We start from the raw sequence: 21,334 nt of genomic DNA, 5'->3' as shown, positions 1-21,334 counted from the left end.
TCACAAAACCGCTGGTGGACGCCCAGACAGCTCTGAAGGGAAAAACAGGATATGAAGAAGGTGCTGATAGTGAAACAACGCTGTGCCTCCCGAAAGGAGACACAAAAAGAGGCACAATAGATGTTTTTCAGCCTGAAATCCCACTCCACAGATATTTATGTTAATATTCTTTTGTGTTGTGTTTCACGTAGTGACAGAAAGTGTTAGTCTGCTCTCTGAACGTGTCTCGTCCGATCTTAAATTTGCCCCTAATCCCGCTCTGGCGTACAGACAAGGCAGCATGACAGCCACTTCAGACGTAAAATCTCGTCTGCTCTTTTTCTCTGTCTGTATATCCACAGGCTAGACAGGGAGGGCTTTCCCCTTCACCCCCCTCTCCCCCCCACCCCAATCCCTGCTGCCAATTGCCCCAGGGTGCAGTGTGACCCATACAGGCACCCAACCGGAAGGCCCACACCACTTTCTCTCCTTCCATCCTCCCCTCTGACACAGTGTACACGACCTCATTAGGCGAGCCCCGCCCCCTTTGACTTGTTTTACAGTATAGTATGATATCTGTATGACCTAATGACCCTAATAAGAGAGCACCCCAACCCCCTGACTTCCTGAATATGACCTACTTAATGTATACAGGCACATGTGGATATAGGCACAGACGTACCCCCACTCTCCCGCTTCCTCACTCCTACAAGTCTTTGCGTTAAGGTCGATAGACAGATGCAAAAGAGACTACCAGTTACTGTTGTTATTGTTTTAGAAGTAACACCACCCGCCTATTTGTGTCCGCACTTTCAAAACAACTGCTTGATGTGTGCAAAGCGAACAGACTTCACAGCCCTGGCGCAGACTCCCCTCTCGCCTGCGCTCGTGGGCGCATGCAACAGTGTATATGTTCTTCAGTGCTATTTCTGTGCGTGTGGGTTGAGATGTTGTCGAGAGTGCTCCAGATTTCACTTTGCCAACTGTTTGCAGCTCATGAAGTGCGAAAGTTAGATATATAGAGCAGGCAGCATTAAATGAGGTCAATGAATTTTTAATCAAAAGACAAACTGGGAGACATGAAACCAGGCGCTGATGTAACTGAGCTGGGGGAGCTTTGATAGTTCATGCTGTGTGTAACCTCGAGGAGATATGCAGCTAACTGACACTGAGTGTTTTGGTCAGATGTTCTTGGGTTTGAGAGGATGTGGCCGGATGTGATGCTTGATGGATCTTCACAGGGAATTACACCCTTGGAGTTGGGAGAGATTCAGTGTCTTGATTAAAAGGGGGGTATTATGCTTATTTCAAGCTTCATATTTCTCTCTGTGATACCTGTGGAGTAGCTTAGCATAATTTACAGTTTAAAAAAACTCCTAATTTTTCTCACACTGATGCTCTGTGCAGGCCCTCATGCAGCCTCTGCCTGAAACGACTCAGTCAGCCCTGTCCCTTTAAGAAATCCCGCCCCTACAAGCCCACTTTCTTTGTGATGTCACAAAGTGCAGTGTATTGAAAAAATTAAGGAATCACTCCGACATACTTTTACCTACATATTTGAAACTTCACCCACATTTGTATGAACATCCAACATTGTAACGTTATATATATGTCTTTAAATGTGAAACAGCACAATACCCCCTCTTTAAGGACACTTTAAGACAGGTGGATGTTTGGCTCTATTGGGGCTTGAACTCAGGATTACCAGTTAAAAGAGACTTTGTTCAACCACTTCCTCCAAATGTGTATAATGAAAATACAATTTCTCCTAATCACTGCGGTTCACTGAGTGTCTTGCAACAGAAGCAGATTAGCTGTTGTAAGGCTGATGAAATGACTCTTGATCACAGATGAAAGCTAATTTGTTTGGAGGGAAGCTTCATCTTTTGTTGTCTGTTTCTTTTATACAATGGTTCCCACGTTTATCCAGGATGTACACCAATGACCCGATCTGATGAAATACCCCTTTTGGTGTATTAATCCTCAAGTTGGACCTCCTGCTACCCTTCTCTAAATTGTCAGCTTTATCTTTAAGGAGAGCCAACTGTTTTTGCAGAGTCTCTGCGGCTACAGTATTCATATATGTTGTCTTCCTTAGCGCCCACGTGTCTCTAATTCCTGAACTTTCTCTGATAATGTCGAGAGGGATGTTTCAATCTCTGTCAGATATATCTGAATGTCTCCCATCTTCAAACAGCTCTTCTTTGCTACCGTGGATAGCTTGTAATAAGTTGTTGTATCCTTAATGTTTGTCCACTATGCTAGCAGGGCTAGCTAGCTTGGTGGGTATCGGGGCTTGCTTTGGGGATAAACAAGATGTTTAGTTTGCTGTTTACGCCTGAGGCTGGCCGCACATCAATATGTAAAGTTAACGGGCACTGTGGTAAAGCTTCTAAGTGGTGACTATTATGGGTAAATGGGCAGTTATGGAAGCTCAACATCTATACCCAGCGACATCACCGCTAACTATTTTTTTTACACACTCTCAATCGAAACTCGTTACAGCTTAATCACCAAAAAAGATATGTATTTTTCAAATTAAATATTAATAGTTCTTTTTTTTAAATAAGTTGAGCTACTCCAAAATATTTCCAAGTACCCCCTGCTTGACTTTTGTCTGACGTGTCCTCTTTGTCCTTGTTTCTTGCAGCTGGGATGAGAGCAGCTCCATCAGCAGCGGTTTGAGCGACGGCTCTGACAACCTCAGCTCCGAAGAGTTCAACACCAGTCCCACTCTCAACTCCCTCCCCACCACTCCCATCGGCTCCCGCAGAAACTCAGCCATAGTGGTAAGTTCTGCACACATGACCATTCGCACACACGGCTGTCTGACACATGGATTAGCAGTGTGTGTCGGTTACAGTAGTATCAATTGAGCTGTTAATCCAGTGAGGTATTGATGAGGTGCTGAATGATGTGCCATGTACACACACATTCACACATATGTACACACTACAGGCAGCAGGACATGGGCATCAGAGACAAAGCCTGATTAAGTATTCTATGCACACCCGTATTATTTATCACATCTGCAGCAATCAATGTTTGCTGCGACACACACATACCCCTGCTGGACCGCTGCAGTGTGCCACGAGGATTGCTTTTAGTGCGCTATGGGGGCTCAAAGCTGAATTTATTTGTTATTATCAGGTTTATTTTGGAGATATTGCAAAGTGCACAGATAAATCTATACAATGGCTTGCTGTAAGGATGGGAGGATTTGAGACTTGTGACCTCTGTGCTTTTAAAATCCTGTCTGCATCTCTGCTTGATGTTCTCCAAGATCCATCTGTAGCTCCAGTCTCTGTCTGTGTGTGTAAGTGTGTGTGTCTGTGTTTTCTCTGAGTGTCTGATGTAGGTCACACCTCCGCAATGTGGTTAAAGTGACTGATGTAAGAGGGATTTTAAAAGGAAGCGAGACAACATGAGTTGGGGAGAGAGGGAAGCAGCGTTACCATAGCAACCGTAGAGCAGGGATGCTGAGAGTGCGGCTCTTTGTCTTCTCCCGTGTACTGAAGGACAGGTCTAGAGCACGGCCATCTGCACACACACACACACACACACACAAGCGCATACGGGGCCATCTGCGGTCCTAGCATGGCAGACATTACCCCCCCTATGGCATCATTACCATGGCAACCACATATGACATCATCATGCACCCCACTTTGTCTAATACACATGGCCATCCTCAGCTGATCTTCCTTTGCTTCCTGCCCTGAAGGCATTCCTTTGTCTCCGCTTCCTCCCTCGCATCCCGCCTCCGTTTCCCTTTTAGGCTCCTGTTGATTTTTAATTCTCTTAAAGTCGTCCCTTATGTGACATCCAGTCCTCCTACTACCCTCCCTCATATTATATAACACACTGTGAGGGTGGAGGAGAGAGGGTAATGAGGAAAGAGGGCACAAAAAAGACAGAGAGAGAAGGAATCAAAGCCGGAGAGTGGGATGTGTAGGTAATACAAAAACCTACGTTTCCTCCTCTACACATGGAGGTGGACCACGCACCTTGTTTTCCTAATACCTTTGTGTGTCTCTTTGTGTGTGTGTCTATCTGCCTGTGTGTTTGGGTTGTTATCCCTGTTTTGCCACGGTTATCTGCACAGATGTGTATCTCACCCTCCTGTTTCAATAATCAGGGAATGTGTGTGAGGAAATGACAATGTTTTATCAACATTGTCTGTTCATACACACACACACACACACACACACACAGGCATGGCTCCTCCTCATGTGATGGGAACCTGCCCATGGGGTCTATTGGTTTTAATAAAAAAGGAATTCAGCATACGAGTCTTCATGAGAGCGGCTTGGTGCGATGTCCTGAACTGACACAAACACACACACATGAACACACACATCTTCACTTTCACTCACCTCCTGCCTTGTGTAACAGTTACAGGGGGTAGAATGATCTGCCTCTATGAAAACAAGTCGTATCCATCCTCATGTAGACTCAATTAAACACACTAACACAGGGATTGCATGTTTTTGGCGCACACACAGAAGACTGAACAATGACCTCAAATTTCCTTTAGTTTAACATTTGGCCTCTTTCTTATTGGAGTCTGTTTCGTGTTGTCTGTTCTCTCTTTGTAGGCCAGTGTGTTTGTGTGGGAGTCATTGTATCTAATGTAAGTGTATATATGACTGTGTTGGGCAGCTTCTTCTCATGCTGTCTCCTTTGAAGTGTTCAAATAGAGCACACACGAGGATTCAGACCGGGGAGGTGAGACGTCAGTGATGACTGGGTTAGACATGTTTTTCTGTTTAAAGGGCACCAGGATGAGGCAGAGTCTGAAGCTCTGTCATAGTCCACATGTGGCTTTTTACCAAATGTAAACCGATGATGAACGCTCGAGTACTGATCTCAAGGGATTCACAATGTTTTTGGCATAAATGAGCCAATGAGTCGTTCCACTGAGTCATTCATCACGGTGTTTAAAGCTAGCATCTGTAGCATGGGTTGCGTTAAAGATGTCAGGAAATGACTCACAATTAAACAAAGTGAAGCAAGATTTTTAAGGAAGAAAAAGTTTCATTCATCACAAAAAGATTTTGTTTACTAATATAATACTGTGTGTGCATCGCCAAGACTGCATGAGGCGTCTACAGCTTTACACGTCACAGCTTTCCCAAAAGATGATGCTTGGCCTCTTAAAGGGCCAGTTCGGCGATTTTCAGCCTCAATCCTATCATGCTGTCATGGGGAGCTAATGCCATTATGATAAAACAAAAAATTGATATCTGCTTCTCCAATGGGCCCTGGGAATCCTCCACCAGATGACGCGTTTTACGTAGTCTGGCGGAGGTTTTTCAGGGGAGCCAGGGAGCTTACTAAACTACACTTCCTCAACCTAGGACGCCCGCCTCTGATGTCATGTCTCAATCAAAATCGTCAGGTTTGAAATGTGGACTGCAGACCTGAAGATTTTTTAGACAATCCACCGGTATATTCTCATCATATTTCGGATTCTGTACCGCTCTGAGCCATCACCTGCAGCGATCAATATCTTTGACTTGAAAACAGTAGTATTTCACTCCAGCGTCTCTCGCTGGGCCATTCCTTTCAGAGGGAGGGGCGCAATGCATGTTTCAGGAATGTAGAATGGGCGAAACCACGAGCTGTTTGTACAACTTTCTCCACAGCTATGGCGCCAATTTCAAATATTATTGCTTCTATCGATTACAGAGAACACCAGCTTTGACTGACGGTGGCCCATGTACTTTTAGAAAAATATCCCAACAAAAGATCAACTCAATAGCGTTTTTTCCAGCACTTTCAACCATCTGAGCAGGTCTTAATCTATGGATGGAGTTTGCTCAGAATAGGTCTGACATAGAGCCTAATAGCAGTCAGAATTGAATCCATAGCACCTCTACAAATCTTCATTAAGGTTTACATAACCAACCTATTGCTCAAGTTAAAAGTTTAAACATAGGGGAAAGTCATCTGTACATCCACCAAAACTTCGGCGGGACAGGTGCTGGATATAAAGATCCATGTGAACCTCGAGTCTTCTTCAGTCATGATCAAAATGCCTCAAATATAGTCAATCTTATAAGAGAGCTCGGATTCTAGTGTGTGAATTTCCTCATTTTGCTGACTTGGTAATAGACACCATGTGTAGTTTTTATGTGAGATGAGGACAGCATTGTTCATCACAATTTGTTTCCTTGTGTCTAGCCAAACGGACTATGGGTTTAAAGTGTGTGTCTGTCTTTCTCTTTCTAGATGCGCACAGATGCAGAGAAGAGATCTCTGGTGGAGAGTGGTCTGTCCTGGGACACTGACGACACCAAACCCAGCCGCAAGAGCCAGGGCGGCGGCATCTACGACACAGGAAGCCTCAAGTCCGAATCGGCCAATAAATGGAAAAAGACACGGACGCACGGGGAGGGGCTGGAAGGAGGGAAAGGCGAACTCAAGAAACCTCAGACCCTGGGTCAAGGACATATGTTGAAGAAAGGAAGAAACCCACCTGTGGGAGTCACGTCCCCGATCACACACACCTCTCAGAGCGGGCTCAAAGTGGCAGGTGGGTGGAGAAACGCACGCACACACGCAGAGTGAGGTGTAATATATATAGCTTCACTAGAAATGGTTTCATAACCTGAGCAGACTGACACATTTCTGTGGCTGTCTTTTAATATTCCCCTCCTCCTGGCAGCCTCACACCCACTCCCTTCCTGCCTGCCAACTACACACTCAAACACACACAGACACACACAGACACTGACCAACACTGTCTTTTTTTTCCTCCTAATGGTCCTGCCTTTCCTTTCCAAGCTTTATTTTTGTGCCGGACAGAGACAATTTATAGCACTTAAATAAAGGCCTTGTACCCAAAACAACTGGACCAGAGAGTGTGTGTGTGCGTGTGTGTGTTTGTAATAGTGTGTTTTGTACTAGTGTGTGTGTGAGGGCAGACACGTCTGAGATTGTGCCAGCCAAGCAGAGTGTCACCCCTCACACTTAACGCGCAAACACACTCTCACTCGCGCACAATAGTGGGGATTGTGCAGCTGCCTTTTAAGCACGCCATCTGTGTGCCGTTTACGTAAGCACACACACACACACGCACACACACATATAGACAACCAAAACAACAGGATATTAGTTAATGTGATGTGTGCCAGTCTAGATAGGCAGTGTCTGTGTCAACAGTCCTCTTTGTGGGACCGTCCTGCCGCATCGCCAGCTGTTGAAATGACAGATATGTCAGAAAAGTGTGTTGAATCAGGCTGTGATCTGTGCGCCGAGCCTCTTATTGTTACTGACGTGAAAAGAACAGTTCTGCTATCAAGGCTACTTCATCCGCCGCCGAGTTTCACTCTCAAACTAATCAGATGATGGAGTCGAGTGATCGCAGTCTGGGAAAGGTTTTTGTAGCTCATCTGTGTGGAGGAGCTCGTAAATGTAATCACATGACGATCAGGCATTCTTAGATAGTAACAGATGTATTTGTTGCTCATCTTCGAGATCAGTTTGAGGTTTGGCAGGATTATGTGTGTGTTTGTGTCTCACTTTTTATGCGTTTGTGTCTGCATGTTTGTGGCATTGTGGGAGACGCAGAGAGGGTGACATCTTTGAAGGAGACAGGAGTTACAAGCACTTTAATCTTTATACTTATTCTGCACTTTACACTGTATTTACTAAGCATGTTGTATGTTTGTGTTGTTTTTTCTCCCCCCACACCATTGGTTCATTATTCCGAGAGCTGCAACTACCAATTATTGTTCTTATCAATTTATCAGTGATTGATTGTTTTAGATGTAAAATATAAGATCAAGGTCAAATTGCTTGTTTTGTCCGACCAATGACGAGAAGTCCAACACCTAAAGATATTCAGTTTACTGTAGTATAAAAGATTGAATAGCAGCAAAACCTCATATTAAAAAGCTGGAACCAACAATTACTTTGTATTTTTTTCTTTATAGATTAACAACAATTACTTTTCTTTGGCAATAGTGGGCATTTTTTTCAGTTCTTTCACTGTTTTGTCCGAACAGAAATCATTTATTTTAAAGGAAACGCGACACAGTCTTCATTGCAAACTCTTCAACACATTAACTCAAACCTTTTACTAGGGATGCCCGATATTATCGGCACATTATCGGCATCAGCAGATATGTCATTTTTCTCCTGATATTTCCCACCGATAAAACAACGCTTTAATTATGCCTAAATGTAATGCTACGACATTAACTCTGTACACGTGCGCTGCGTGCACCTCTGAATGTGTACATTTTAAAAAGCACTGTATTATGTTATTTCTGCATCTCTACAATAAGAGTAGGCATGATATCATTTCCACTACAGTGGAGACTTGATGTGCTCGGCAATTTGGTGGGGAAAAAAACGTGCCTAATATATCGGGATCGAAATCGGCTAAAAGGGTTGGAAAATATCAGCATATCGGATATCTGCAAAAAATCTTTTTACCTATTTGGCATTTTTATTACTGCTGCTTTTAAGCTTTTAACGAGGTGAGATTAAAATGTTGTTTTCAAATCAAACACTTAATTAGTTTTTTTTCTCAGATGTTGGTGGAGTCTTGGAACAAACATTCCCCAGTTTGTATAAATGTTTCAAGCTGTTTGCAAAGCCTAGGTCTTTGCTGTGCATAGCATTAAGGGACAATAATATCCAGTAATGGTAAAGTCACAACATAATACTGATTTAATGGGAATAAGGATTTAGTTTGCTGGTTTTTGGCGTTTTTTGTGGGAAACACTGCAAACCTGGAAGAGCGAATACGATGTTTGGAAGTCGGAAACAGGAAGTCTGAGCAGGTGTTCTTCTTTTGTCAGTGCAGAGCAGATGCCTGCTGACAGGTCGTGTGTCTCCCTCTCTTTTGTCCTCTCTGTAACCTGCACTTACACTGACACACACCTGCAGACACATCCAGCCACTTGCGTCCAATGTATACAAATCCGTGACCCTGATGCTGTATCTTAACCAGCACTAATAAAAGCACAAAATGTTGTCAGGATGAGAGAGATAACGTCAGCGAGTCGAGGAATATTTAAGCCCCCTGCCACAGTGTCCTTAATTAGAAGATCTAAGAAAGGGGATTATAAATGAGCATCCAGCCACTTGCGTCACGACGTGTGTCGAAGAGGCCGTGAATTACTACACGTCGCTGTGTCCAACTGTGAGCTCCACTGTCTCCACAGATGCTGTCAATAAATCAGGCTTCATTTATGTCAGAATTATTACTCGCGTCTGGTTCCTGTCAGTGCGCGGGTGTGTGTGTGTGTTTCTGAAATGTTCTCGGAACATGCAACATTGCGGTTACACGATGGATTGAGTTTATGACTTGACATGTAAACCCAATTTTCACGTTTACAAAAGCCCTCCGAGCGTAATGTGTTGTCAGTGTCACATTCCTATACGATCCGATCACTGAGCGCTGAGAGAGTGTGTGTGGTATATACTGTATGTCTGGCCCTATGTGTGCTTATGTGTCCTTTGCGGGTTTATAAATACCCTTAAGTGACTCCAGATGTCCCGAGGCAGCACGCCGGTGGGTCTCATTGAACAGCAGTCCTTTGACTCTGTTAATGCCTTGTATATAAACCTCCCATAACTACTCCCATTAGATACAAATTAAGAGCGTGGGTAGTGCGGACTCTGCTTGTGTGGGTGGTGCAAATAGTGCACATGTGTCTAATAGACTGTTTTTTCCCTTAATAACTTCCAAACAAGTACAATTAATTTGCCAACTGGGAAATGTACAGATTGGGAACAAGTCTCATAATTTTCCTGCTTCGCCGGTTCCACAAACTTATCTCCCTCTCTGCCCTTTTCCCCCTAAGAGTGGAGAAATTCACTTATTTTGGGTGTTTGTGCCCGCAGACACGCTCCGTGAGTGTGAACACCAGTTTTCCACAGCCATGCTAAACATGTAAATGTGAGCACTCTGCAGCTGTGACACGCAGACGTGCGCTTACTGGAAAGCCAGAGAAAACAGTTTTAGTTCGTCAGGATGGAAAAGAGGAGTAACTGCATGATAACAGTGTGTGTGAGTCTGGTCTACGTGCGGTCTGTCTGCGCAGACAGGGATTTGTTTTTATCAGCAGACAGTCAGACGTTGTAGGTGTTCAGATAAGATATCATGTCCTAATATGGCTTGGTTAGTCTCTCTCACCACCACACACTGTTAAGGCTTTAAACTGTTCAGACGACTCATCTGGGATTTTTTTCTCTCTTCTGCCTCTCTAGGTTCAGTAAAGTCAGACGGGAAGCCGATGGATAAATCTCGGTTAGCCGTGAAGACCTCCGGCCTTCAGCGCTCGTCTTCTGATGCCGGTAAAGATCACAGAAACGGCACCGGAGCTGGTGAGCAACGTAAACCTCCGTCCGGCCTCGTCAGGCCCTCAACCGGTGGAAACTTTGGCTTCAAGAAGCCGACGACAGCTACCAGTAATGGCACAAGCAACACTGTCACAAGTACAGGTGGCAGCTCCATACCCTGCGGCTCTGCGACTGTGGGAAAGATTCCCAAATCATCCGGTATTCCAGTCAAACCAGTGTCTGGTGGTGGAGGTGGAGGACGTAAGACGAGTCTGGATGTCTCAAACAGCGACCAGAGTGGTTTTCTATCTCCAAATGCCAGGACGTCTCTCCAGTATCGCTCTCTGCCTCGCCCAGCAAAGACGAGCACGCTGACTCTAACCCGGCCGAGCTCAGCCCGCCCTGTGAGCACCACCATGGACGCGGGCTCCGGGCTCACCAAACCCTCCTCCTCAATTTCCCAGGGCTCGAGGCTCAAAGAGCCCGGCTCAGGAACAGGGTTGAGCAAGGCAGGGGGGCGCGGGATCCCGAGTCCCAGTCCTGTCAATCAGACGGACAGGGAGAAAGAGAAAGAGAGGGCCAGAACTAAGTCTGTCGTATCTGACTCTGAGTGTGGAGGAGGATCGCTGAAGGGCAGCCCCGCTCAGACGCCCTCAGAGAATGGAGGGAAGCTGCATGGGCTGAGGCCCCCCAGCAGTGGCAAGAGCATGGATCTGCCCTCACCCAACACACACAGGTACCGTGGTCGATATCCCCAGTATTTTTTTGACACTTTATGAATATACATTTGCTTCAAGTCTGTCTTTCTTTAATTTCAGGTTATCTGGGATGCGCAGTCTGGCAAAGCCTCCATCCATGGCCCATCTGGACAAGCTGAACTCCAACAGCTTAGACATAGGCGTTCATGACTCCCTGCCACCTAAGATCCCTCCCTACTCTAAACTCCAGGACCTGGCCAGCTCCACCGGGCCCTGCCTGACCCCCAGCCCTGCCCCTCTACTCAATGTGAACTCTTCGTCCTGCTTCTCGAGCTCGGGGACCGGTTTGGGGCCCAGGCAAGTGTCTTCCCTTGGGGTCGAAGTCAGCGCGGGGAGCACGTCTCCCCTGCTCTACCCTCGACTGTCCGGGCTCCATCGCAGCATGGAGTCACTGCCGCTCCACATGAGTCTGGCCCCAGAGCCCAAGGAGAAGGAGAGGGAGAGTTTGGTACGAGGCTACACTACCTTAGAGTCCCGAGAGAAAGACAGACATGAAGACAGAGGCCCTCCTGCCAGTTGGAGCTCTGGAAGTAAAGTCTCTTTGTCTCTCATCGACAGGTGAGAATAACTTATTCGTAAAGATCATCTTCAACACATATTTGCATATATTTTAAACCTTATCGCTCTCAACCAGCTTTTATGCAAAGGAGTTTTGTAACACTGCTATGTAGCTCCACCTACTGGTCATGTGGGGAACTGCACTACCATTATTCATTGTTCAGGAGAGGCAGGAGTGATCAGGGAAGGTCTTTGATATCCAGTTCACTTTGTTCCGCGCTACAATCATGCATCTCCCTCGCCTCATTGAGTGGGCAGATGGAAAGGTGCTTCAGTTGGCATTTGATGGTATAATTCTGCTTGCCAGGATAAAGGAGGCATTTTTTGGGAAAGGAAAGGCATTTATTAAGAGCGAGAAACAACACCTATTTACACCTACAAAGAGGAGAGAATAAATAAATCATAGTGGATCTGTTGTAAAGATGAAAATAGAAAATAGTAGAGTAAAAATAGTTTTTACATTATGAACCTAAACAAGAAAAGGATGCCACATGCATTCACTCCCACACACGCACTCAGAGTGACGGGTTTCGACTCTATTATTACTACAGGGCTATTATCAGTGTTGCACAGGCCTCACTGACTGAAGTCATAATTACGGGCTGACACCAGCTGTCTGCCAGGCGTACTGTGCTTCTTTGTGCCTGCTGCCTGTTCTTGAGAGTTTAATAACTCCCTGCACCAGCGGTTTAATAATGACATTGTTTAATCTCCACAGTTCTCAGAGAGACAGAAACACGCTGCCAAAGAAAGGTTTAAGGTGAGTGGACACACATACACACACACGCCCTTATAAACCAGATTGTCAGGCACTGATGGTTCAACGTAATTTGGCCACAGTCCATTAATTGTACAAGCACAGAGATCCGGAGTGAAACCCTCAGTGAACGACAGATCTGTTAATCCTCACTTTTCCTGTCACTTGTGTGACAAAATCCTGCTTTAATCCCTTCAAAAATGAGTCTCATTGTGTCACTGGGAACATTTTGTTTCTCAATGAAAGATGCGGGGACAGGTTAATGATTCATTTAGCATTTAAAAACAGGATATAAACACAATGAGTGACACACTGTTGTAGTTTTAAGCAGATTTATTTTTAAAGAGCCAGTTCGCCCTTTTTCAACCTCTGTCCTATCATGCTGTTATGAGCTAATGCCAGGAAAAAATTGCAATTTCACTCAGTGCCTTTGGAGGACGCTATCCACTTCTCCAATGGGCCCTGGAAAACCTCCACCAGACTACGTAAGATGCATGATCTGGCGGAGGCCAGGGAGCTCGCTAAACGACACTTCCTCAATCTAGGCCCACCTCCGATGTCATGTCTCGTTCAAAATCGTCAGGTTTGAAATTTAGACTGCAGACCTGAAGATTTTTTTAGACGATCCACCGGTATATTCACGTCGCATTTCGGATTCTGTACCGCTCTGAGCCATCGCCTGCAGCGAAACGGTAGTATTTCACTCCAGCGTCTCTCACTGGGCCGTTCCTTTCAGAAGGAGGGGCACAATGCACGCTGGGTGTTGTAGGAATGTAGAATGGGCGAAACCACGAGCTGTTTGTACAACTTTCTCCACAGCTATGGCACCAGTTTCAAATATTATTGCTTCTATTGATTACAAAGAACACCAGCTTTGACTGACGGTGGCTTTTTCCAGGGGTGAATTGCTCCTTTAAGTTTTCATTGATGGCATTTTCAACAACCCCCTCTTACCCCCTCTTATGAAGCATATGTAACTGGGTGCTGGTGTATAAACAGATAATAAATGACAATATAATGTAGCATAGTTATAATAATGTATAATATGTCTTTATAAGAGAAGTTATAAACGTAAAAATGTTCTTATATCTGCTTATAACTACAGAGTGTCTGCAGGTCTGTGTTAAAGACAGATCTATAATGAGCCACATTTCCTTTCTCCATATGACCACTGACTCTGTCCTCTGTGTAGTTTCAGCAGTGCCTCTCAGGTCGAGGAGGAAGGGAAGGAGAAAGGAGAGAGGAGACACTCTCATACAATCCTCAGTATGACCGACTCACTCACTCTCCCACTGCTGCACTCACCCACCTCCCTGCCCCGCACTTCCAAGACCAGCATGGGTGAGTTTATTAAACTACTTATAATGAAGCATTGGTTTAATTTAATGTATAAAATCGCTCACTTTATTTCCCTCATCACTTGTTTCTTAAAAGTACCCAGCCCGGTCGGCGGACCTCCGAGGATGACTCGATCCAACAGCATCCCGACACACGATGCTTCTTTGGAGCTTTACGGAGCATCCCCGCTGGGCAGCACGCTGTCGCTGGCTGAACGCCCCCGCAGCATGGGAATGGTTCGCTCCGGATCCTTCAGGGACAAGGAGCCAGACGAGGGTGAGCCCCTAAAATTATTTGCATATCTGTTACATGTTCTCTTAATGTTGTGCAGCTCTGATTCAGATTGAGACTCTTGCTGGTTTATTTAACGTCTCTTCCTTTTGTCTTTTCAGTCCATGGGTCTGTTCTCTCCTTGGCATCCAACGCCTCGTCATGCTACTCCTCGGTGAGTGTGGGCAGCATGCAGAATCAGGTAGCTACAGCTCAGTATGTGGTCGATGTGGTGTGTATTTATGTGAGTGTTGATGTTATGTGCACAGTGCTTTCCTCTTGTTTCACACTTTTAATTGTACACACAAGAGACAAGACTTTCTCTCTTGGGCTGCCTGATACCTTGTTAGTCTCCTCTCCTCTCCTCTCTTCTCCTAACATCTTGACTTTTCTTCCCCCCTGCTTGCGAAGGCTGAGGAAAGGATTCAGGGAGAGGTAAGCGTGTTCTTTCCTGCTCTCCCTTCTTTCCCGTCTCATTACTGCCCTTTCAACCGTCACTCTCGTCCCTGATGTCTGTGGGAGAACAAGTCTGTCAGTCCTTTCATGAACAACATCCACCCAACACGTCGCTCGTATAAAGTCAACCATTGTCAGCAGAAGTAACCTTGTGTTTTTTTAAATTCTAACACACCTTTTTTTTTTTTGTCACAGCAAATCCGAAAGCTGAGGCGGGAGCTGGAGTCATCCCAGGAGAAGGTGTCTAACCTGACGACACAGCTGACAGCAAACGTAAGTACTGTTTGTCTGGAATTTTACTCTGTGTCGTTGGGAAATAGTCTTAAATTAATAAAAAAAATTTCCTTGGAATTCCTTGATGAGAGTTTTCCATTGTGTAATTGTCTTGCACTGAAAAACATATTTATATAAACCTAACTTTTAATCCGAAATCTGCTGTTTTTAATGAACAAAAAAAACATGAGAGCACTCAGACTGTCAGTATAATAAACAGAAAGAATTTAAAGCTACAACATTTTTTCTCAAGGTTATTTGTAGTAGCCTCTCCCTCCCGAGTACTTGTCACTCATCTTGATAAGCTGTCCACCTCGACATGACGTCTCCCCTGAGGCAGAGGTAACTGATACTCATAGATACCCCACAAGTGTTGAAGCAGCCATAGCAGGCAAAGAAAACACAATGTCAGAGTGTCCTTTTGTTTACTATGACCTCATGTAAAAACACTTCCACTTCCACTTGTGGAAATGTTTCTTCATCATGGTGAACACGAGCACTGAAGACTGTTTAGAGTTGCTCCCTGATGCAGCATCCTGCTGCCAAGAAATACTCACTATTGCACCAAACCAACTGCTGAAAAAAGTCCCCATCAAATTTGCTTTTTACTTGTATTTGAGTATCATACTCGTGTACTTAAGGTACAATAACCTGCTGTTTTTGGTAAATATAACACTTACCATTGTATTGATTGCCCTTCATGCAAACTCAGAGAGAGACCCACAGAGAGGGATTTAAAATGCACAATGTGGCATGTCAGTCATACATCATTTCTGTGCAGCTCTCAGCACATTTCTTATCCGTGGTGGGGTTTGAATAATGCTAACCTCCTACTGAACCTCTCTCCGAGCCACTTCACACACACACACACACACAGGTGCCTTACCCTTTCTCTCTTCTTTGCAAGGTTGTTTCTGTACCACCACCCCGTCAGCTTTTCCATTGGTCCAAGTGCAGCAGTACAGCGCAGGCGTTATGCCTGGCTTCATGCAGCACACATCGATCAAGTGTTTTCTTTGTCTTTGCGTGTCTGTCTGTGTGTATGTGTGTGTGCGTGTGTGCGTGCGTGCACTCGTCCCCTGAGAGGCTTTTTTTCATACAGTTTGACCTTATTATGTGAGGACAGTGAATATGCAAAACAGATGCTGGGATCACAACAGGATTATGTGCTGGATTAATGACTAGGCTGTATTCATTGTTCTACTGTATTAATGCACTCTATAAAAGAGAGGGGAGAGTAATTTTCCTTTCCTGCTGGCATATAAAGTGGGTGTGTGTGTGTGTGTGTGTGTGTGTGTGAGGGAGGGAGATTAGGGAGGAGGTGGATTTTCCACAGGAGACTTTTCTGTTCAGCCTTTGTGTGTTATTCAGTTCTTTAGCACCTTGTATGCGAGGGATAAAATGTCTAATATATAGATTCTGTATAGATGTTCTTGTTTCATTACAATCTGAATACTTTATGTGTCTTTCGATGCTCTGTTGAAAACCAAAGTATGGAAACTCTTGCTGATTTCCTGTTACAAACATCCTCATTAATAAAAGTCCATTTTGTCTTCCATCTTTTTCAAACAGGCAAATCTGGTGGCCGCCTTCGAGCAAAGTTTGACCCTGATGACGACTCGGCTGCAGAGTTTGTCAGTTAGCCACGAACAGAAGGTAACCGCACCCACACTGTCAGACTAGAGTTGCACCCATACTTAAACCAGTATCCACCTCCAATACTGCCTTAAATGTGGCATTAGGAACCTGCCCGTCAATGCACCGATCCAATAGCATAACCAGTTAGCCACCCAAAGATCAAGATGTTTCAGGTTAATTACTGTGTGACAGTAACAAACAATAACAGTGTCGTGCTTGCAGAGAAATTTCAAACAAAAACAATCTGTCTCATAGCCAGGCAGCTAAGATCAGGCAGCGCTGTTACTCGGAGCGAAGTGACTTTGATCACAGCCTGCGGAGAGGAGCTGAATGTAGGTTAGAGGCCCAGGCTGCAGTCCCACACGGTTACTCAGTGCCCCAGAGTGCAAACAGCTTGCACGTGCACTCACACCAAACATCACATTCCAGCATTCTTCAGCCTTTTGTATCTGCGTTGGTGTGAGTGAATTGATCAGCGCCTCAGGCAGCGTTCGGTGTGTGTATAAATGTGAGGAGGCTCTCTCGGTGCTTCATGCCTTGCTGCTCCCTCTGAAAGAGCCCGTCTAGACCGCTCCAGAAAAAGTCTTTGTTGTTTGTGCCAGCGCGCTGACCTGTGCGGCTCAGCCTGGAGCACGGGCTCTTTAACTTTGAGGAGATGGGTCGGGCAGCTCCATTTAGAGAGGGGCACGATCGACTTTAGCGCGCTAAACGCAGCACAGAGAGGCTGCGTTGTTCTCCACTCTTTGTCCTTTTGAACTGTTAACAACATGAGGGGATCAAACCCACCAGGTGTTCGATTAAAGCATCAGAAAATACTACTCCACTGCGTAATTTATGGGAATATATCAGTGTTTATTTTATATATAAATAAAGAGTGACAATCAGAACGAGGAAAAAAGAGCAATGAGTTTTCCCAGCTCTTCATCCTTCACTGACATGTATTAAACTCTTGTGTAGGACTCGGAGCTCGTGGAGCTGAGGGAGACCATCGACACTCTGAGGACCAGGAACGAAGAAGCCCACGCTGTCATACACGGAGCCTTAAACAACCCGGATAATATGAAAGGTTTGGAGATTGACCAGTTGATTCTTTGTCTTCGTCTGCAGCTCTGCACATTTTCCCTGTTTTGATGTCGTGTTTCATTATTTCCCAGACATGACGATTCGACGTCAGAACTCGTGTGAGAGCATCTCCAGTCTCAACAGCCTCACCAGCATGTCGAGCATGGGCAGCTTAAAGGACCAAGACGCCAAAAAGAAGAAGAAGAAGAGCTGGGTAAGAACGCAAGCCACCTGAAAGGCCATGTTTAACTTACCTTGTCTATGCTCAGTTAATTATCCGAACGACATAAATGCAAGAACCCGATGACAGGAAGTATGACCAGTCTCTCCCTCCTCTGTGTCGTGTTATTTTGCTGTTTTAGGTCTTTGAGGTGAGTGTAGTCATTGTGTCCCGATTAAACCTCTATGATTTTCATGATGGACCATCAACACAATCCTCAAGCCCCCTCCATCTCTGCTCTTTGAGCTCCTAGACCACTGATAGGCTGTTCTGTGAATATTACATTTGAATGGACGGCTGTGATTCAGTGAGAGGGTCCAATCAGCAGAGATGATGTGTCATACAAAGTTTCTCCTCTTTACACCTTGCTTTATTGTGTATTTTGTACAGACTTACAAAGTAACTCTGACCGACCTAAATCCATTAAAACAGGCACCGACAATAACTTAAATCTATTTGCACAAAACAACAGAAAGCTTGAAGGAATAATTTGTCATTTGGGGGAAAAGCAGACAATCCGATCATCAACAACATGTTAGCGTATATTAGCTTCATCTCACTCCTGTCAAGAGAGCGAATAAGTGTTTCCGAGGGTGACAAACTATTCCTTTCATGTTCAGCATGTGTCAAAGTAACAACCCTCACAGCTCCTTCTTTTACCCCTCTGAGTAATAAATGCAGCGATCCACTGAATGTCAGTTTAATAGTCTGGCTGTCTCTCCTTGTCCTTGCTCCCTCCTGTAGCTGAGGAGCTCCTTCAACAAGGCATTCAGCATTAAGAAGGGCTCCAAAACATACTCAGACATTGAGGAGATCGCCACGCCTGACTCCTCAGCTCCCAACTCCCCAAAGATGCTCCATGAGGGGGGAGAAGGAGGAGAAAGCCTGCCCTTGTCTCTCAACACCTCGGCCTCTGCCACCTCTTCTGTGTAAGTACACAAACACTCTCTCAGCTCAAAGTGAGATAGCCACTTTGGTTTACAAAGGTATCTGAACTTTGCATCTTGCCCCTTTCAGGATCATGGAGACTTCAGAGGAGGGAGACAATGAGGAAACAGCGGTGTCGGACCTGCGCTCAGAACTCTGGGTGAAAGAGAGAGAGCTGACAGACATCCGACTGGAAGCTTTGAGCTCTGCACACCAGCTGGAGCAGCTCCGAGAAGCCATGAACAACATGCAGGTTTGTTTTTCTAATATATACATAAACTATAAATGTGATTATGTGTAAATTTATAACTTGATTTTAAAATGTTCTCTCTCCTAGTCAACGGTGGAGAATCTGAAGGCGGAGAATGACCATTTGAAAACAGGAAGTCAGCCGCATCTACCCGGCTCCGGCCCCACCTCTTCCACCTCCCAGCCCTCAGGCCTGGCCTCTCTCCTCGGACCCTCGCTGAGGCAGCCGATGAGCATGTCCCTCACCAAGTCCTTCAGCCTCAGTCTGAACGATTGTAAAGATCCAGGTAGGAGACAAACGAAGAATGAAACCTCTTTTGATCTCACACACAAACACAGAGGAAGTTATATCTTCTCCTCTCCTTCAGACTTGTCTCCCGTCGAGACGTTAAGCGTGTCCTCCCAGCTGGATGAGGTGTGTGCACGAGTACTGGTCCACATCGAAGACCAAGCAGAGGTAAACACAGAGCAGCCACAATTATGTATCCAAACAGCTTTAAATTTAACAGCTTAGATACTGACCCCTCTTTACCTCTCTGTGTCTCTGCAGGACAGTAAGCAGCAGCAGGAGTTCTACCTGGGCTCAGTGCCGGTCAATGCGAGGACAGACTGGACCGGTCTGGACTCTCTTATATCCAAGACCTTCAAGGTCAGTCAAAGTTCGTGTGGACATTGGTTCTTACAAACAGTACAGCTTCGATTTCATCGATAACATTTGTTATTGTTTCCACCAGGACTACCTAACTCAGGTGGACCCGACATCCAGCCTGGGTCTGTCCTGTGATTCGCTGCACATGTACCAGCTGACCCAGGGAGGGCAGAGGCTGATGGGAGGAGACAAACCTCAAGCCTCACCGTATCGTTGTCTCGCAAGTGGTTCACCTCGAATATTAGTCACCCTGAAAGGTTTGTGTTATCTTCATCTGATAATAGAAATCATAGCCAATCCAATCATAGATGTTTGGAAATGTTGAATTAATTGTTTCCTACATTTGATTTGTAAATTATGGCCTAAAACATGGAGGAAAAAACAGCTGTAACTACCATACAAATCCACTTGCCTCTCCCCTCTCTCACCCGTTTCTGCCTCTCTTCAGGTCTTAGAGAAAAATGTGTCGACTCACTGGTGTTTGAGACTCTGATTCCGAAGCCCATGATGCAGCACTACATCAGCTTGCTGCTGAAGCACAGGCGTCTGGTTCTGTCGGGGCCCAGCGGGACGGGAAAGACTTACCTGGCTCAGCGTCTGGCCCACTACCTCCTGCAGCGCAGCAAGAGCGACTCATCCGAGGCCGACCACGAGCCGTGCCTCGTGGGTCGCAGCGCTGCCGTCAACTTCAACATGCATCGTCAGACGCATAAGGTAAGACGGGATTTGTGTCCCTTCACACAAATATGGATTTAAGCACACAGAAAATTCACCCTTTTTTTTGCTTTCACAGGAGCTGCAGCTGTATCTGTCCAATCTAGCAAATCAGATTGACAGAGAGACCGGAGGAGAGCTGCCGCTGGCTGTTTTGATCGATGACATAAGTGACTCAGCGACCATTACTGAGCTGGTTAACGGAGCTCTCACCTGCAAGTATCACAAATGGTGAGTCACTTTAAACAGTTACAGAATTGCACCAAACAGCTTAAATAAGATTTAGTACATGAAAGTACATAATCCCCTCTGTTGATGTTTCAGTCCTTACATCATTGGAACAACCAATCAGCCTGTGAAGATGTCATCGAACCACGGACTGCACCTGAGCTTCAGGTGAGCACAAACCCTGACAACTTCTCCCCTCGTGCATTACACTATAAAATACAAAATCAAGCTTTCATATAGAGTTTAAGTCACGTTTCTTATATGCAAACACAGGATGGTGACGTTCTCCAACAACGTGGAACCGGCGAACGGCTTCCTGCTGAGGTACCTGCACCGTAAATCCGTGGAAGCCTACCAGGAGAAGGAGCAGGACTCTGCACGCCATCAGGCTCTCCTCTGTGTACTGGACTGGATCCCTCAGCTCTGGTACCACCTGCACGCGTTCCTGGAGAAACACAGCACTTCAGACTTCCTCATAGGTGAGAAACAGTGGACACACAAGCGACTTATAGTGATGTAATTGGGTCTGTTTGGTTAACAAGAAATGTCTCCTCCCTCAGGTCCCTGCTTCTTCCTGTCCTGCCCAGTATCCGTCGCAGAGTTCAGACAGTGGTTCATCGACCTCTGGAACCACTCTATCATACCGTACCTGCAGGAGGGAGCCAAAGACGGCATCAAGGTGAGCACACACAGACAATCCTCCACATTTTAATCCCTTCACCTCTTCGCTTGTCATTTACAGTATTTGTATTTCCTCTCAGGTGCACGGGCACAAGGCAGTATGGGAGGATCCGGTGGAGTGGGTGAGAGGGACTCTCCCGTGGCCGAATGCACAGCAGGACCAGTCCAAGCTCTTTCATCTACCTCCCCCCAGCATAGGTGCACCCAGTGAGGAGAAGAAGCCCCCCAAAGATACACCTCCACCTAGCACACTGGAGTCAGACCCACTGGTGAGTGTT

At 45.6% G+C, this 21,334-nt stretch overlaps 1 protein-coding gene across 1 annotated transcript in view; it reads left to right on the top strand.

Moving 5' to 3' along the window:
- Positions 1–21,334, top strand: part of nav1a (neuron navigator 1a) — a 75,112-nt gene that overhangs the window by 51,644 nt on the left and 2,134 nt on the right. The window contains exons 5-28 of the mRNA XM_069660555.1: positions 2,630–2,768; positions 6,214–6,517; positions 10,213–11,014; positions 11,097–11,594; positions 12,313–12,354; positions 13,544–13,692; positions 13,786–13,965; positions 14,082–14,134; positions 14,611–14,688; positions 16,261–16,344; positions 17,284–17,392; positions 17,481–17,602; positions 18,353–18,537; positions 18,626–18,788; positions 18,873–19,071; positions 19,153–19,241; positions 19,335–19,433; positions 19,519–19,690; positions 19,882–20,147; positions 20,227–20,378; positions 20,472–20,543; positions 20,649–20,854; positions 20,936–21,054; positions 21,137–21,325. Coding sequence (XP_069516656.1) covers positions 2,630–2,768; positions 6,214–6,517; positions 10,213–11,014; positions 11,097–11,594; positions 12,313–12,354; positions 13,544–13,692; positions 13,786–13,965; positions 14,082–14,134; positions 14,611–14,688; positions 16,261–16,344; positions 17,284–17,392; positions 17,481–17,602; positions 18,353–18,537; positions 18,626–18,788; positions 18,873–19,071; positions 19,153–19,241; positions 19,335–19,433; positions 19,519–19,690; positions 19,882–20,147; positions 20,227–20,378; positions 20,472–20,543; positions 20,649–20,854; positions 20,936–21,054; positions 21,137–21,325 — 4,471 coding nt within the window. The remainder of the gene's footprint in view (positions 1–2,629; positions 2,769–6,213; positions 6,518–10,212; positions 11,015–11,096; positions 11,595–12,312; positions 12,355–13,543; positions 13,693–13,785; positions 13,966–14,081; positions 14,135–14,610; positions 14,689–16,260; positions 16,345–17,283; positions 17,393–17,480; positions 17,603–18,352; positions 18,538–18,625; positions 18,789–18,872; positions 19,072–19,152; positions 19,242–19,334; positions 19,434–19,518; positions 19,691–19,881; positions 20,148–20,226; positions 20,379–20,471; positions 20,544–20,648; positions 20,855–20,935; positions 21,055–21,136; positions 21,326–21,334) is intronic.

The sequence above is a fragment of the Semicossyphus pulcher genome, unplaced genomic scaffold, assembly GCF_022749685.1.
Source record: "Semicossyphus pulcher isolate SPU_LCO1_2020_fin unplaced genomic scaffold, fSemPul1.0.p SCAF_13, whole genome shotgun sequence".
Classification (NCBI taxonomy): Eukaryota; Metazoa; Chordata; class Actinopteri; order Labriformes; family Labridae; genus Semicossyphus; species Semicossyphus pulcher.
The sequence above is the reverse complement of the archived record's forward strand: the minus strand, read 5'-3'. Positions and strand labels throughout refer to the sequence as shown.